The sequence below is a fragment of the Acipenser ruthenus genome, chromosome 4, assembly GCF_902713425.1.
Source record: "Acipenser ruthenus chromosome 4, fAciRut3.2 maternal haplotype, whole genome shotgun sequence".
Lineage (NCBI taxonomy): Eukaryota > Metazoa > Chordata > Actinopteri > Acipenseriformes > Acipenseridae > Acipenser > Acipenser ruthenus.
The window spans coordinates 48,402,322-48,421,744 of NC_081192.1; the positions used below are offsets into that span (position 1 = coordinate 48,402,322).

The window sequence follows — 19,423 nt, forward strand, 5'->3', positions numbered from 1 at the left end:
CTACTGGTTTTAAACTTAAATCTAACCAAAACTAAATATATTATTAATCGAGAAGCATTGTGTACTTGTAAAATGCAGCATTTTAGATAATAAAAAGTTAATGCAATAATACTAAGGTTGCAGCTGCAGTTCATGGTTTTCAAAGTGTACAGAAAGTTAATTTGAGGCTTTATTGCAACTAACTTATTAAACTGGAAAAATCAGGTATGTTAATTCAATGTAAATTCAAGTTTTTCCATCAATCATATATTTATTCTGGTATGGGTGATATCAGGTCAGATGGAGGTGTTTAAATACTATATGCACATCTAATTAAAAACCAACTTACATTTGAACTTCTTGGCTCTTCAGCAGTGAATTTCTTGGTGAATACGACAATCAGCGCTAGCTTTCAGTTAAAGCATGTACTCTGTAATCATGTTACAAGTGAAATATATTGGTTTCTATGAAGCCCCTTGAGTTCACCGGAGTGCTAGAGAGGAGGACTGGAATTCCCCTCTGTATTCAATGCTGCATCGTGTTCTCAAGACCAGAGGAAAGACGTTTTATGTGACGGCAATAAAGGCCAAGAAATTCCGCCTGATGCTAATTATTCTTGTCACTTTGGAGAAAAACTTACCCAAGGTTACCAACACACTATGGGTAGGGATTGAAAAAAAATACAACAGTCACTAACTTAATATCATGTATTAATTCCAGTACAGAATCCAACAAGTACATTACTTAAATGTTACCAATACATTTGAAAAACAATACCTTGAAAGACAAACAGCTACGCTGTAGTGGAATTATTTATTAATTTTAATTGAAACTTACATGCAATGCAGAGTTACAATTGTAGTTGCTGTTGGGTTTCAAGGTTATTATATAAATGGCGAGAATCTGAAAATGAACAAGGTTCCATCTTAAAAAGATACATACCTTGAAATCCAGAGACAATTTGGACAATGTCTTCATACACCATTAATGTAGCAGATCTCTCAGGAAGCAAGTCAAGGCTCAAAGATGAAAACACTGGAAATAAAACATAAGCAGAAAGTAGTGCCAGTACTCAGTAATAACCACATGGTGCCTTATCTGATATCCCCAACATAACGCCAGTAAAAAATAAAAATATTCAAAGCACTGCAGGTCACAGTCCCACTGATGGATACAAGAAGGAGATGACTGCGTTAAAACTGTTGTATCTTAAAACTACAGCTGCTTTATTGGCAGCTATACTGCATCAATAACCTTTGAACTTGAACTTCATTAGCTCTGGCATTCTCATTCATCAGGATGACAACTGACAAACGAGCCTGAACCCCCAACACACTTTATATGTAAGAGATAACCAGATTTTTTTTTTCTTTTTTTTTTAATACAGTATCTATAGTACCCCCCCTTTATTGGCAAAGCCTTATAAAAGACCAGAGTATGCCTATTAGTCCACTCACTACATTACTATTAATCATTCAATAAAGAGCAGCTTACAGACTCCACTGAGCTATTTTAAGTCTATGAACAAACATTTCTGGGCAAATACATTTTTAATGAGATGGCAATACACTTTGTTGTTTGTTGCACTCTAAATAGTCCCAGTGATAGGAGTCTGATTTGACCCCACCCATACAACTTCTGTGCCTAATGCATTCAATAAAATCCATAAAAAGACCAAAGCTACATGGCTTACTTCTCTCTTAGTCACAAGTCATGTTAATTGACAAAATGCACTGCAGTGGTTGTCAAAAGACTGAACTGAATGTATGATCTAATCCTGTAACAAAAGATGGCGATGTTCCTTTTAAGACATCCTCTCATAAGTTAAACACCTATATTGTCAATTGGGACATGAGATGTACAATACTACATATTTACAGAGTAGGCCTGAATACCAAATAAAATCCTGATATCCAACTATGGTAGAAAGCAGTTTTTCAATGGCAGCAAACAGATCTTAGCATAAAAAATGGTACAGTGGGCCTTAAGGCTTGACAGATGGTATAATTGTTTAACGTGAAACAAAAGCTGTTCCTGTGAAGCTGTTATGACAGCGTTTTGTTTTATTTTGTTTTTAAGCGAAATATCCAATGTATCAGACAGATTATTTTAAGTGATAAATTTATGGTCAACACAAAACAATCCATCAATTTAAAAGGCTTTTCACAAAATCAATCCAGCTTCACCTATTAAATGATGAATCTACTCTATTCAAATAGCCTCGGATGCTCTTTCAGCAGGGGAAAAAGTGATTTGCACATCAGCCAGCCTGGGACATTATAACATTGGAAAGAGAAAAAAACAACTGAATAGTCTATTAGTTTGAAAAAAAGGTTTGGTCAATTGTAATGTTTTATTGGTTAATTGTTGTTCTTTTTTCTTTTTAATATCATCATCTTGCACAATGCTTATGTACTATTGCAATTTACTGAAGACAATAAAAGAACCTACAGTACATCAACTGCTGGACAAACACAATATCATTTATTTATTGGTTACACAGTACATACCTGGTAATCTGGTTGGTCGCCATGGTGCAGAGTTTGGCACATAGCCCTGCTTGGTTGCCGTGACAATCAATAGGGTGCCGACTCTGTAGTTAAATTTAATAAAGGCGTTGCCATCTGCTCCCGAGGTTTCTGAGGTGAGGGAGGTCTGGTTGATAAAAATTTCGATGGTGGCTCCAGCTATGGGCTGATGAGTACTTGCATCACCTACGTGGACTTTCAGTGTAACCTCTGCAAGAATAAATAAATAAAATAAATAAATAAAATCTAAATCATGTTTTTGATTCAGGCCCTAAATGCATCCTGACAATCCTGCTAACATCCCCTTATCAGACTTTCTCCTTAATATAACACAGCCTAAAGCCTGATTCGCATGGGACTAAAAATCACCACATAAAACAGGTGGTTTGGGAATTTTTACAGACAATTTTGTCCCGTGTGAACAATGGTCTTTTTCACCCTGATAATTCTCAGAGGACTTCCGAGAATTTTTACAGGACATTGGGACCTTCTGTAAAATTCAAACTCATGCGTCCTGTGTTTTTTTTATTATTATTATTTAAGTGAAAAATAGGTAAAACAATAACAACATTGTAATACAAGTAATATACACTGTAGGAATTATTGTAGGCATACGTGTAATACAAAAATTAAAATGATCATATCTTGCGTGTCTTTAATCCTGTGCGAATCAACCATGTCAGCGTTACGTTAGAACAGATACAGCATTTCCGGGGTATTTTGCCTCAAAGCAAAATCAGCCTTTACAATAATCCATAAGTTATTAAAATTGTTATGATCTGTCCTGAAATTCTCCAGTTCAGTAAAACGCTACGATTGTGCAAAACCAAACTGGGGACGGGCAAAAAAACAACACATAATTGGCGACTCTTAATGAATACAAAATTAAATCACCCATCTATTTGGACCTCAGGAGAAAGGTTCAACTTCCTTTTATTTAAACAATGCCTTAAAAATGGCCTTGCAGAATCATCATAGCTCTCACATCTATTTCTCACTAAAGTGAGGCCTTTTTCCACTGCAATAAGCCCCATATTTAATTAACCAAGCTTTAAAAGGACAAAGAGCAGATAAAAGGTCTGAGTAGACAAGATCTCTATTGGCAGTTTCACCAAATCAGTCTGCGTGTAATCCAAGCCTTCAACCGGTGCTTTCTGGAAAGGGACAATAAATCTACTGTAGTATCCCCCACTATTTATTTTTTAATTATTATTGAAGATAGACTTTGTGGGAAATACTGTAGTAACACACACCACAAACCCAACAATTCTCTCTCTACAAATGTAATCAATTCAATTATGACCGAAGTCGTTTTTCATAATGAGTCTCATTACTTAACTAATCACTTTATTTTGTGAATCAGCCAAACTAATAATATACCAATTAAACATTCTGAAACACAATCCTTGTCTTTTCTAGTAATTTCCACATCATAGCCTGGCCAAGGCTAGCCATGAAAACACACGTCTCATAAATCTCTCAGGTTCACTTTCCAATCTTGCATAAGAATGTACAAAGTAAAACCTATCAGAAGGCCTTTCAAGACAATAGGCATCCTCAGCATTTTCTGTCTGCTCATTAACACGCAACAAAAAACTGCCCTTGGCCTTAACCTCTTCTGAGTTCAGGAAACTGCTGGAAAAACAAAACCCCAGTCACCTAACTACTGTAAGCAGCCTGCTTTGTTCAAACTGTCTGTCAGAAGTGTTTTTCCATTGATCAATGAGCAGACAATTGGCTGGACAACTGCACACTCTCTCAAAACACTGCTTTTGGTTTTGAAGGCTGCTTGCAGTACCCATGGAAGTTGCACTGTACATTCACAATTACAGTACTAAAGTTCATTTTGGATGGCACCTCAGTATTCCACAACAATTGCTCTTATTAGACATACATCCCTTATATTATATTCTGTAACAAGAAGTAAATTCCAATATTTTGTGCCAGGATCCATTCAATAAAAAAATAATTTAAAAAAAACTACATGCCAGCTGAGCAAACCAAGACCTAATGTATGACCAGTTACACATTTGAGACAGACGGCTTGAAACCCTTGACTGCTGATTATATAAAATTAATAATAGTTAATAACCAGCATCGCATTTTGGAGGTTGTGCGGTTTGTTTTTTCAGTCTCCAGATTCTTCAGTGTAATTGGTATTGGACCATATACTTGTCAAATTACAGGTAAAAATTATTCTACTCTATTTCCCCGGTCTGAACTGCTTAGATTGACATTAGCCCTGTGGTTTTGAATCCCTCCCAACTCAATCCTGATTGTTGACCTACCTAAGACTTCAGTTAGGAATGCAAAAGTAAAAATGAGAAAACGCAGAATATATATAGCCAGTACCCATCATGACATACAGTATAACACAGCTGAACTCTCTTTTTATGACTGGGTCTTTATATCTTGACATCTCGAACTTGAGTAAGAAAACCCGGTTATTTAAAAAGCTACTGTAGCACTTTAGAAATAAAAATGGAACGAAGTAGTGGAAAGACCTAAGAGTGAAACTAACAAATTGTGCAAAATAAATTCTCTGGGTACTGTATATTCCTTGAACACATTTCAAATTTAGTGTAACACACAATGCTTTAAAAAACATTTTTTATCGGCTGACAACCTTGCGAGTCAAGACAAAGTGGTCTCTGCAGACAGGTCAAAGTGGTCCCTGCAGACAGGTCATTCAGAAGGACATTAACATTAACATTAACAATACATGCCTTGGGCTGTAAGGTTGGGTGCTAACATTTTTAGTTACTGATTGGTTACTGGCTAAAACGATCAGTATAAACTTGAAATGGTGGATACACACTTGTCTTTTTTTTTAATACAATAATCAAGACAGACAAAAATGACTGTTCCAACCTTAGTTGACTGAGGTGAAAAGGGTTCTCATGTCATTGATGATCTTTTAAAAAGGAGGGCTTATATTCCATTTATTAAAACAAAATCTAACGCAAACCATTACCAGTGCAGATTCACTGTAAGAAATGAATTGCACCAGGAATAGCTGAAGAGAGATCAGGTGCAAAGAAGGGATCAGGGAAATTTCCTACTGACATCTCCAGACATCCCTGGGGAAAGCTAATGATTACATGCCACACAACCAGTGGCTTATATTCTGCCTGCTGATGCAAGAATTTGTAAGGCTTCAGTTCACTTGGGCTAATTAGACCCGCTACAGAAAAAGGCCTGGTGTAATGCGCAAATAAGCAGTCTTTTAAAAACTGTCAACATTTGCTACAATTTTCAAGAATCGTCTTCCTTGTTGTATCACAACATATCACAGATTATGCAGCACAATGAAGTTTTTTTAAATAGTCACCAAGTACTTACTGCTTCTTAGATAAGGCATATTAGGTTTGAGATTTGTGTAGCTAATGATTAAGGGGTCTGGTTTTAAACAAACAGAGGGTACAATACATGCATCTCCTTACAATCAACTGTAGGTCCACAGATAAGTTATGCCTTGAGATCTGACAATTGCAATCTGTTTCGAGCAGTGACAGAAATTGATTTAGGTTATGTAGAAGACATAAACCTAATTGAAATCGATGATGAGGATGTCTCCTCAAAAGAGTCCACAAAATTCTCTTAATGGAATATTTCTGTCAGGATGCAAAACATAACATTGCACATTACTGCTGTAGATGAAATGTTTATGTTTTGGCAATATTTGACCATTCTTCTTTAAAAAACTGTTCAAGCTCTGTCAAGTTCCTTGGGGAGCGTTGATGGACAGCAATCTTCAAGTCATGCCACAAATTTTCGATTGGATTTAGGTCGGGGCTCTGACTGGGCCACTCAAGGACATTTACCTTTTTATTCCTTAGTCACTCCAGTGTAGCTTTGGCTGTGTGCTTTGGGTCGTTGTCATGCTGAAAGGTGAACTTCAGTCCCAGTTTCAGCTTTCTTGCAGAGGGCAGCAGGTTTTTCTCGAGGACTTCTCTGTACTTTGCTCCATTCACCATTCATTTTCCCTTCTATCCTGACAAGTGCCCCAGTCCCTATATATTTTTAATAAGAATATTGAAGAAAATTCAATATTCTAATTTCACGATTTCCAAGCAGTCCGTGAAATCACGATTTACACAAGGCTTAATAATAACAACGTAGTTAATTAATGTTACTGTATTGTTTTAGATGCAAGTGGAAGATGATACCCAAGGATGAAAGTGCCCCAAAAAGACAATGCAATTGAAAAAGACCACTGTTAACAACGCTGCATTAAATTCTACACAAATTACTGAGCTGTAAAGTTTTCACATTATTGCCATAAAAAATAGCCAGCAGGCACATTCTAATAGTTTTGCATCATTTCCTTTGTTTAATGTTTCAATCTGAACTGCAGCTGCACTGTGTCACTTGGGATCCATTGGCATGCCCTTCAGCTCCATGGGACCCTTAAGACAACAGCCTCACATCCAATGATACAGTTTCAAACACTTACAGTGGCATGTACCGACCCCCAAGGGGATTCCTTAGGTTTATTAAAAAACGAATAAAGAAACAAATATAAGTGACTCTTATCCTATCTGATGTTATAGCAAACAGTACAAAAGTGACTTTCATAGCCACAAGGCAAATCATGGACACTGTTGCCCTTGAAGGTAAACAGTGCAAACAATACTACCCTGTAAATATATTAAACAATATACCTCATACAATTCATATAAAATGTGTTACTAAAGGACAAGCAAGTCAACGATCGCAAGGGAGGTTGGTTGAGAAGTGCTGGTTGCCTCTCTCAGGTATAGGTAGATTGTCTTCATAAAGTAAGCAGCTGGTTGCTTTTGTGCTTTGAGCAAAAAAATGTATTGCGAAAAGTTGTTTTGCAGCATTCTAAACTAGTCAAACTTCATTAGCTACTGTATATTACAGCTTATGCTAAAGTGATGACACGCTACTTATTTCTTTGTGACACATTATTAGAACTGTGAAAATTCAAAAATATTTTGGCTGGCACGAGCATTGTTGTGCAAGTTTTAGTACCAGCTGGGGCTGTAAACAAATGAAGCAACTCTTAATACAGTGGTGTGGTTAGTTTCCTTTAGTGAGGAAGAGTTCAGCTGCTCCAAGGGGAAGTTATACAAATACAATAGAAGACTTATGAAACACTACATTTGGCACAAGAGTATCAGAGAATAAGAAAAAAAGACTGATATTCTTTGGGGATGCTGTGGGGATCCTGTAAGATTGTCCACCAATCTTCAGCAAACATTTATTTACAATTTCACAGAGTATGATTTACATTTGGGACATGTTTCCAAAGGGCACATGAAGATCATGTGACACTGGAATCAAACATGGGGTCTGTTTAAATTACCAATCTTCTGATACAATTCAATTAACCTGCTGCAGTAACTGTCACAAGCTCACAAATCACCACTGAGTCAGACAACTTGAATATGATTTTATTTTAATGCTGCCTAATAAAAGCTACAGTAATACAACATTTCACTGACCCATTTTTTTTTTTTTTTTGCAGACACAAGCAACTGAAGCAGGATATCCTACTTAATCTCAAAGTGGTTTTGTTTCAACAAAGTTATTTCAGTTTTCAAAAGTTTTAGCTACGCGAAGACATATTGCAAGTTCAAACTCTAGATGTGTAATAAGATTACTTGTGCAATATCATGTGAAATGTAAATGTAAATCCAATAACACACATCTGTGTGTTAAAATACTTAATTTTGTTTTTAGTGGTTTTGCTCCAGGGTACTGCATTCAGTCTCAAATACACCATTTGTCACCAGATAAGAAGTTATTCTACTATAGGCATTTATGAAAACTTGAGTGAATGTTGATCATATTATAAGCTTCACATGGGGACTTCCACTGTTCCAGGCAGACAGCCCAGTTCAGATTGGAACCTGGTTATCTTGCATCTCAGCGGTTTCATCATTATCCACAATTGTAACAAAAAAAGTTACAAACTGGGCAACTTGTACGTTTATTTGTGAAATCACCTTGAGATGACCCTCATACTGTAGTTCCAGCATTCTATGAAAGAGAAAATGATCCCACGAAGCACATGTAGACAAAATGTCTTAAATCTGAAACCAATTTACCAAGAGCATGCAAGCAAGTCAATTGTTATTTTATTTCATAAGAGTGAAGCTGTAACGACTTGTATTACTGTAAAGAAATACAGTGTTAGTCTCCAGAATTATCCATCATCAATATAAGCAATATGTTTCCAGTATTCTAAACTGTGTTATATAGTCACTATCTAGACCATTTTTTTTTCCCCCCCCAAGAAACGTTTGATACCAGTTATTTGAAACCATAAAGTCAGTTGACAAAAATATGCAACTGATCAAAAACTGGTTTAATGGTGCCATCAAATGTCTCCTAATCACAAATATAGATTTAGTGTTCCACTGATTTATTAAAATCATTAGATAGCATAAGCCTATATTTAAAAGGAGTGGAATGGGCTCAAATAGAAAATGAAAAACATTCTTAAAAAAATCCTGAAGAATCAGTGGAGTAAACAGGCAAATAACCCCTCGAGGAAAAAGGGGGCCTTCAACAATAATACAACGCAGGACAATCCATACATTGATTACGCTGATATTTCAAAAAGGCTCTCTAAGCCAGCCTAATACCGTATGGTAGTTCAAACAGGCTGTCCAAGCTTTTTGGCTAAGGGATAAAAAACCAAACAAAGCCAAAAAAACACAAACAAATAAGATGCTATAAAAGGCAGACTAAAGTTTAACTTTTTTACGTAGCCTAGACTTTCCTTTTTTAGAATTAAAATGCAATACTTATGGAGACCGAGAGTTTCTAGCACCATCGCAATCTTTCACAGCATGTGTTTATAATAAGGAGTACAACCACAGCCACATCCACATTAATTGAACACATGCTTGAGTTAAATCTACATTTTAAGCGCTAAACTGGGATTTAAGTTGCCCTAATTTAAGGGATACCAATAGATGGATATCTGATTTTAGTCTTCTTCCATCTCAAGAATGGATTACAGAAACCTTAAAGCGTGTATTAAGATGTAATCCAATTAAATGTGCAGCCACAAGTACAGTGAAGTAGGCAGCGTTCCCTCTAGGGCTAATAATGCATGCATTTTTCACAGTAACTGGCAACAACCTTCTACAAGTTTACTAACTTTGGCAAGTTATTACCATGAATATCAACCTCAAATGGAGACTCCAGCCTCTCGAGGTAAACCTATTATTTTGAGAGCATTCTCAAAGCATTAATATAAGCATATTTGCAGTCTGTCTTGCAGCTGATTCTCTGATTTCCCTCATGCAGAACTCGCTCAGGCACCAGCGAATCTACTGGTACAGGGTGGGCAAAGCAGGTGTCTGGATTCAGCCTCTATAGAGAGTGCTGCGCGGTGCTGCTCATGAACATTACAGTTTTTAACTCGTTGTATAATTCCCAAGTAAGCTAAATTAATTGCGTATTTCATTATTGTTTAGTTTATTTCTTTCCATGCTACCTGCCTTTACTGAAGATATAATTAGCAATTTTAAACCATGACCGTTTCTTAATTGAATGATATTTTCTGACGACGAAGAAATGAGCTCAAAACTATTTTTCTAGCTATACAATCCTGAATTGATCACTTTAATGTGTAAAGGATGTAGTCACTACACTACACACCGTTGGTTTCATAAAGACATTCTGTCTGGAGACACGCCTCTTGTTAAATCTTGCAAATAACACTGAATTAGGAAAGAAACAATTGAGAGGATTAATTATGTGTTTACATTAAAAGGGGTGATATTTAATGTACAATCGGGCAATACATAGCAGTGAACCTGTTTTAGAGCAACTAGTCAGTCAACACACCTTTATAAGTGTTTCATATTTTATTCAGGTTATTGTAATGCCAGTAAAACGCTAAACTTAATTTGTGGAGTGCTGTACATAGGATTACTCTCACATGACACTGCTGGACTGTTACTAAACTGTTTCATATTTTTTATTGTTATTATAAATGCCAGCAATAAGCTAAATGGGTCTTTTCAAAACACCTTTATTTGTAGACTGAACTACTGTGTCAGTGGAAGACTGTAAATATGATTCTCACAACTGTGCTGGACATTTGGTTTTCTGAACTGTTGTAATATAATTCTTAGGTTTTCCTGCTTATTTTAATGCCAGCAATGAGCCAAGTGATGTTTATAAACATGACAGGTTTGAAGTGTCTTCAGGTGCTTTACTTACTATTACAGCAACAAGAGTCTGATTGAAAAAAAAAAGAATTGTTGTAATATTTATTAATTTACTTATTTTAACTAGCAACATTATATTTATGTTCAAATGTCATATTTAATTATTAATACATTGACAAAAAGTGGGAACAAATGGAATTGGCCATTTTTGAAAAACGGAATTTGGTATTCCCAAGAATGGAACAATTAGTAGCCCTAAAGATGGTTACAGTTGAAGGCAGTGCAGATGCCAGTGTTTTATGCAGTAGTATAAAGCAATTTTATGCAGGCCACCAGTTAAGCACGCAGTCTATATCTGTGATAACAACGGACAGGGCTGCATAGGATCAGAGGATGACAAAATCAGAGGCAGAGCCACAATAAATGTCTTGTTTAAATTTAAAGTATATTGTAAAATTGTTGAGATACTTGTGTTGGAATATTGTTTCAAAATTGTATAATGCAACAAAAATATATTAAAAGGGTTCATGCGTTGCTGAAAGTTTCTCACTGATAATTTACCCTCTCAGTCAAAACAGCAAGTTTCTCTATCTAAAAAGCTTAGAGGAAACGCTGGAAGTAGGTTAATCAAAGGTACAATCAGAACTAAAGCCCAGTCTACCCTAATGTAGTTACCAGTGCTGTACAAGTACTGACATTCCAAGCCTCTACCCACACTACTGGAATAATGACATTCCAACCCTCTTCTCACACTCAATTGGAATTGAACAGTTTGTTCAGCCAATCAATGATTCACATAGCATAGTGGCAACAAATCATAATACATTCGTTTAAAGACCCACATTACAGTATGAGACAGCAACCATCAAGAGGGTGTACCTACAGGCAAATATATTACTTTGCATTACAAAGCCCGAAAATGCTATAAAATGGGCTTACCGACTTAAAGTTTTCCTTCCGTACAAAATGTTATTATTGTTTAAGCCCCTGTGTCTCCACAAGGGATTCTTTGCTTGTTTCTGTTGGTCATTTGTAGTACAGCAACTGTTAAAATAATTCTTAAATACTAGGTCACTACATCATAGTGCAAGAATGGCACCATAGAGCTGAATGTGGTTAATGTTAATAAAAGTCAAGACTGATCAATGCTGATCTCTTCCCTCATTCTACAGCCTTAGCACTGCTGGAATTTGGATGTTCCCATTGGGAACGTGGAGGCTAGTCATTTAACACAAGGGAGGTCCACAGTGTCATACATTTTATTGACTGTGTATAATCAACTTAATACTTGGGAAAGCAGATACCAATCAATTACAAGGGTCTTTAGAGCAAAACACTTCCATTTCATTAATTACACAGTTTACAGAAGAGCTTTTCCATACTGACTAGAGGTGAAAAGGCAGTGCAGGTGGAACAATATATTTCAGACAGATATTTCAATCTCCATCATCAAAATAATGTAATGTATTAAATATTACTTCATTTCTAGAATACAAATAGTTCCAACACCGTACTCTGGTCCTTCAGCAACCTTCGTAACAAAACTCTTTATAGTTGGGTTTCGGTACTAGTCCATTTCAACCTTAGAGTGTCCTAAAAACTGTCATTGACAGAAGAAAGCTGTAGTGAATCACAATAACTGCACCGCCACACACCCCCACACCCCCTAGCTCATTAAAAACTGCTTTCTGGATATGGATCCAATTAGTGGTTAGGGTCATATCACAATAGATAATAAAATGATGTCAATTATTTAAAAAAAATTAACAGTATACATAATCGTCCATTATATCCATGCAAATAATTTAAGCCAGATGCAGCCAAGACTTCAGAGCCAACTGCCAGCATATTGGGAGACACGGATCCAAATAATCTTATTTGAATCCCACAGTGCTGCATTGCATCATAAAGCACCCAAGGAGTTATAAAGCATTATCAATTTATTGTTTGCTGAACACCAAAACATTCAAGAGTTTAATTTGAAGCAAGCAATAAACAAATAGGAACATTTCCTGGAGGTCTGTCAACAATGCGACCTATTTGGCCACAATCCGGGAAACGCTGTACAACATAAAAGTAAGCCAGGACATTATAACCCATGCAGTGTACTTTACGTTTGAGTAGCACTCTTGGAAGTACTACAGTATCTGTGTTGATCCTCACACTGTTATTGCTGTCTAAGTATGGGCAGGGTGGCTGAAACTTGTGATGGGACAGTGTTCCCTAGGTTAATGACTACTATTTACGAAGTCATGCAATATACTGTATTTGAAACGGGGTCTAGTCATGGTGTTTAAAAATTGTAAAAATAATTTTATACATTATACTAATCGGAATCTGTGAACGTGCTTCCTGAGGCAAAGCATTGATGAAACCTGGTTGTGTATTGCTCTGTTGTCAACCAATAGGCTAAACTGGTTAACTGATTTATTTTAAGGTTTATTAATGGTCAGTGCCAAGTTACAGTTTATCCAGTTGTATTGTGCTTACCTCTGCACAGCAAGTCCCTTTTATGTTTTTAATCAAATTCATTTGATTTGTTGTAAGGGCTTACCATCAGTTCACTCAATTTTTGGCAGATCTGAAATCTATTTTGCAACAGGAAGAGGATGCTTTTATATACAGTACGTTTGAAAACTTAACTTTCAACTGCAAAGTTGCAAATAAAATAGCAGTTCCTTGACTTTTTCAAAATTTAAAATTCAACTAACAGCCTTGAAGTGGCCCTCAAGTCATTTCAAGTCTTAGGTTACAACAGCAGCACATAAATCTGTTCACTGGACCGATCAGGCAACTGAGAACTTGGGTAAACTGTGACTAAAAGTACACACCTGGTGAGTCACTATCAAAACATTTCCTTGACATCTTTGTGTACGTCAGCACCGTGATATTATCCACTATAATGCAAAACGCCTCAATAAAAAGGCATAAAAAAGATATTTTCATCTCAATTGTGGATGTGTTTGTAGTAGGTTTACAGTTACTGTACATTTAGTTTTGTTTTAATTTATTGCACTTTTACTGTAACTAAACTTTTGACACACGACTTCAGCTAGTCAAGCAAGATACTGTAGACCTGCATCCTGTCTATGAGCTTTACTAATACCAATAGTCACAATATTGTTAAGGGTTGAAAAATAAGAAGTACCAATGTGATACTACTACAGTATAGCTTATAACAAAAAGGTTTACAATTTCGTATGACCCTTCAAACAGCATCACAATTCAGACTACAGGTAAATTAACTGCACTGAAACAGTATTTCCTAAAAAGTTTGCGTAAAACATGTTCAAAACACTGGCAACATCTATTATTTCAATACCAGGGTCCCACTTTCCCCTATACATTCTTTCAGATCATTGACTGAATTTATCCCCGCCACAACATTAAATACAAAAAGAACCATCATTACCGTGAACAAAATCTGTCACCTTCTGTACGTACATGTAAAAACAAAGCGCAGCATACAGACAACATATATTTGAAGGTTAGGATACTCTCAATAACTTGTGCTAATGAACTGGAAGTGATTTTAAACATTCCACCAATCATGTCAACTGAATTACCAAATCAGGTCAGAACAAAATACACACCTACAGTACATCATTTAAAGCCACAGTCCATTTCAAACAGCACAAGCTCTCCCCTGCACTCATGGGGTTTTGCAAATCTTGTATAAAAATAGTATACAGTATAACTATATATGAGCCGTGGCATGCTGCCAGGTGGATTGCAGTTGTAAATTATTCTTGATTCACATGCAACGCTTCTGGTCAGCAGCTATTTAGCCAAGCGTACCAGTCTCCAGACAAATGCAAAAGATGTCACTGCTGCAAAAAGTCTTAACTCATGGGCAGAGAAAGAAAACGTTAACCACAGGATGCTGTGAATAAATTCATTTCAAATCAAACAAAATGTGAATGCAATCAGATGAAAGAAAGCAGTTTAAATATTCATCATTAAATCTTCTCGACACAGAGCAGAATTTGAAATGTACTAAAATATTTATCCAAAAGGAATTCGGGCTCCCAACGGGGTTCTGGGGCAAGACTGTTTCTGTTTTAAAAAACGTAGGATACCATTACAGATAAACATTTAAAAATGGAAGGAATTAAATGTAATTTTGAAACATGCCTAGGCCCTTGAACTGGAATCTGTTCGAGGGCAAGACCGTTTCCTTTACCCTACCAGGTTATTTTTGGCACCGACACCACCCAGGTTTATAGTTTGTGTAAAGAATGAATGAAAAAGGGTCCTTGAATGGCTCAATTGGTAAAAGCACTGCTGCATGACGAGTATACAGAGTCACGGGTCTCGTGTAATATCAACACTGGGTTGAAATTAAATCAAATCTAAATGTATTTATAGAGTGCCTTTCATGGCAAGCCATCTCAAGGCACTTAAATGAAGAAAAACCTTTAAGTACAATAAAACATTAAGTATAATAAAAACAGTAAAACAAGAGAATAAAACAGAACAAAAGATCGGGTTTAAAGTGTGCAAGATGTATAGGAAAAGTGAGTTTTTAATCTCCTTTTAAAAACTGCCGAAGTCGGTACGTCTCTCACTGAACAACGGAGAGCACTCAAGAGTTCGGGGGCTCTATAGCTGGACACTCTACCACCTGGCTTTTGCTTTAAAATCCTTGGGACAGTCAGCAACCCTGCATCTTGGGATCGGAGAGGCCACCCAGGAACATAGGGGACTAAAAGATCCTTCAAATAGACTGGAGCCAAACCATTTAGGGCTTTATAGGTAATGGCAAGGACCTTAAAGTCAATCCTGGACCACACAGGGAGCCAATGGAGGGCTGCTAACACTGGGGTAATGTGCTCACATTTTTTTGTTCTAGTTAGAACCCTGTCATCTCTTCAGAATTACACACTCTGGGGTACCATGTTATGGGTATTTAAAAAACAGACCATTAACACTGTTTTGACCCCATGTCACCTTAGTCTGTGAGATACAACTTCAAAAGTAGGTTTTAACCAAAATACAACCTTGGAAAACCTTGAATTACTAAGTTCAAAGGTTGTTTAAGTTGCTGGGATACATGCTTCCTCCTCGTACTTGCCAGGCCATTTTGTAATTCTAGATAGCAGACAATTACTCGCCTCCACCACCCCACGGGACAATAAACTGCATTTCACAGTAAAAACACCAACAGCTCTAATATTTTCATTATACTGGCAAAGAAAAAAATAACTGCTCTCAAATTTGTGCTTTCTCTTGCAGAAGGTCCAGGACTTACGCCTCCAGTAATACAGCGAGTTTTGAAAACTGTATTGCATGTTACTACAAGACCCATGTGGTGCACACTGCACAACAGAAAATGAGAAGGAATCTATTTTAAGATGTATTCATAGCAATAGATCAAACCTTTTGGTGGTGTAGAATTCATTGTGTGCAGGTTTTTTTTGTTTTGTTTTTTTACAAATACCTAGCATTGGTACAGTTAGATAAACATAATAGTGATCAGTGGCTTAGTCTAGAGTAGACAATCAAACAGACATTTCATTGAAGAAAAGAATACAGCAACAAATGACAATAACTCTAAATTGTTATTGTGTTAACCATTCACTATTTAGAATAAACAGAAGTTAAAGAAAGGCAACTAAACAGATTTCCTCACCAAGATTCATAAATAATGCAGACTGCTTAATATACCGCACCGTCTTATAGTAACAGTAAGAGCATAAAGGCACCTTTATGGTACTTGTGTGCTCTTTCAATAACAAACAAAAAACCTCAATCACTAAATTAGAAATAAGAGTTTTGTGAACAAAAACAAAGCATGCCTGGTGGCATGTCATGCAGTATTAGATCAAATGATTTATAAGCATGAAGTAAAATGGATATGTGAAGAGATATGTATCACAGATATGTCCAGGGGTTAAAATAATGTGAAACTACATAAACCTGGATATTTCAGGGCAAAATTAGCATTTAACAGGTACTTTGGCCATCGAACACCACACAGGGGTGTCAAATAATAACAATGATAATAATGGGAGCTCCCGAGTGGCGCATCCAGTAAAGGCACTCCGCCCGGAATGCAGTATGCTATAGCTTGGAGATCGCCGGTTCGAATCCAAGCTATGTCACTGTCGACGTGGACCGGAGTTCCTTGGGGGCCGTGCACAATTGGTCAAGCACTGCTCGGGCGGGGTATAGGTCAGGTCGGCTGGGGAGTCCTTGGCTCACCACACAACAGCGAACCCTGTGGCTGGATGGGCGCCTGCAGGCCGGCCTGTACGCAATTCAGAACTGCATGGTCCTCCGAAGCTGCAAGTTCTGGATATGGCTGCATGGTGCACTTGCAGAGCGAAAAAAAGCAGACGGCTAACGGCACTCGTTTCGGAGGACGCAAGTGCGCATCTTTGTCTCTTCCAAGTTAGTTCGGGGGTTGCAGCGATGAGCCAGTTTGAATAATAGCAGGACATTCCAAAATTGGGAAAAAAATTGGAAAATGAATAAAAATAAATTGTTAAAAATAATAATAATAATAATAATAATAATAATAATAATAATGACTAGAAACCCAGTTAATTCTCGGATACATAAACACAGAATAGAATCTTAAATCACGACAGGTTAATCCAGCAAAAAACTAACAGATCACCTAACATGGAGTAAAAAGACTTGAAATGAAGTAGGCAATCCATTTAAAATACTGTACTTCTCAGCATTGAGGAGACCATTAATTCTGACCAAATCCCCAACTCCATTTGCAGAAATGCAGTCCCAAACTTGCAAGGAACCTCCACCATGCTTCACTGTTGCCTGCAGACACTCATTCGTGTACCGCTCTCCAGCCCTTCGGCGAACAAACTGCTTTCTGCTACAGCCAAATATTTCAAATTTTGACTCATCAGTCCAGAGCACCTGCTGCCATTTTTCTGCACCCCAGTTCCTGTGTTTCGTGCATAGTTGAGTCGCTTGGCCTTGTTTCCACGTCGGAGGTATGGCTTTTTGGCCGCAAGTCTTCCATGAAGGCCACTTCTGACCAGACTTCTCCGGACAGTAGATGGGTGTACCAGGGTCCCACTGTTTTCTGCCAATTCTGAGCTGATGGCACTGTTGGACATCTTCCGATTGCGAAGGGAAGTAAGCATGATGTGTCTTTCATCTGCTGCAGTAAGTTTCCTTGGCCGACCACTGCGTCTACGGTCCTCAGTGCTGCCCTTTTCTTTGTGCTTCTTCAAAAGAGCTTGGACAGCACATCTGTAAACCCCTGTCTGCCTTGAAATTTCTGCCTGGGAGAGACCTTGCTGATGCAGTATAACTACCTTGTGTCTTGTTGCTGTGCTCAGTCTTGCCATGGTGTATGACTTTTGACAGTAAACTGTCTTCTGCAACCTCACCTTGTTAGCTGAGTTTGGCTGTTCCTCACCCAGTTTTAATCCTCCTACACAGCTGTTTCTGTTTCAGTTAATGATTGTGTTTCAACCTACATATTGAATTGATGATCATTAGCACCTGTTTGGTATAATTGTTTAATCATACACCTGACTATATGCCTACAAAATCCCTGACTTTGTGCAAGTGTACCTAGAATTGATGCTGTTTTGAAGGCAAAGGGTGGTCACACCAAATATGGATTTGATTTAGATTTTTCTGTTCACTCACTTTGCATTTAGTTAATTGATAAATATAATCTATTAACATGTCTATTTTTGAAAGCATTCTTACTTTACAGCATTTTTTCACACCTGCCTAAAACTTTTGCACAGTACTGTATGTTGTACATTAAATACATGCAATCAACCATTTAAAGGCAATCTGACATTTTTACACAGAATTAGTGTACCTGCACCTTCCTACCTGTATAGGGCAGGGTTGTCCAAACCCAGGCTAGTCCCCAAACCCAACCCATCATAAAGTTAGAATTTTGTCCTGCCCCTATTCTGTATGTCTGCAATAAATATGTTCCTAAAATAATCAGCTGTTCAGAAAAGGCACCTTTTTAATGGATTGGTTTTACACACAGAGCGTTGATATGTATCATCTAATAAAATGGCTGTTGCCATGACGTTCAGCAAGGACAATACAGCATGCACAGGTAGTCAGCTGAAGTTAGAAAGGGCTAGAAGTTCAGTCTTCATCATGCTTCTCGGCACTGTGTTCCAATCAGTGATAGTTTAGCCTGAGCCTTACATTAACATATCACCCCCCCCTCCCCCTCCCCCCCCCACCACCAGCAGCACTGATTAATTAGCACAGTCCTCCAAGCTATCGGGAGCAAGCGCCACCACTTGCCTTAATCACTTCAAGGGAGGAGCCTGCTCACCCAGATGATAGAAATAGAAAGGCTAAGCCATCTGCTCCAAGGGCTTTATCTCATCAAGGATACCTCCGAAAATAACAGAGAGGTTTTCTGCATATCTAATGCCACACTCAGATTCCAGTATGACTCAACAGATAGGAAGAAAGATGTTTATGATGTTTATTCTGGCACGTATTTTGATTTTTGTATCGATTCACAACTGATGCTACTGAAAGAAATTACTTTTTCTTTTTTACTGATACAGTAGTTGTGCATTTGTTTACTATGTAGTACCACATACCAGGTTACATTAAAAAAATAAAAAAACCTGACTTCTAAACTCTACAGTTTGTTGTTTGAATTGGAAGCAATAGAACAATGTACTTGTCTTCCATTCTGGCACCTAAACCAGGCTGCATTCTTTAACAATGAATTGTTTACATAAATCACTTCTCAATAAATATTGTTTTTTTTTGTTTGAAAATGCCATTGTG

General features: G+C 37.3%; 1 protein-coding gene across 2 annotated transcripts in view; it reads right to left on the reverse strand.

Moving 5' to 3' along the window:
• The window catches only part of fam171a1 (family with sequence similarity 171 member A1), a 53,686-nt gene that overhangs the window by 32,117 nt on the left and 2,146 nt on the right, over positions 1-19,423 (reverse strand). For both annotated transcript variants that reach the window (XM_033998484.3, XM_033998483.3), the window contains exons 2-3: positions 2,490-2,717; positions 922-1,014 (exon numbers count right to left, since the gene is read on the reverse strand). In XM_033998484.3, coding sequence (XP_033854375.2) covers positions 922-1,014; positions 2,490-2,717 — 321 coding nt within the window. The remainder of the gene's footprint in view (positions 1-921; positions 1,015-2,489; positions 2,718-19,423) is intronic.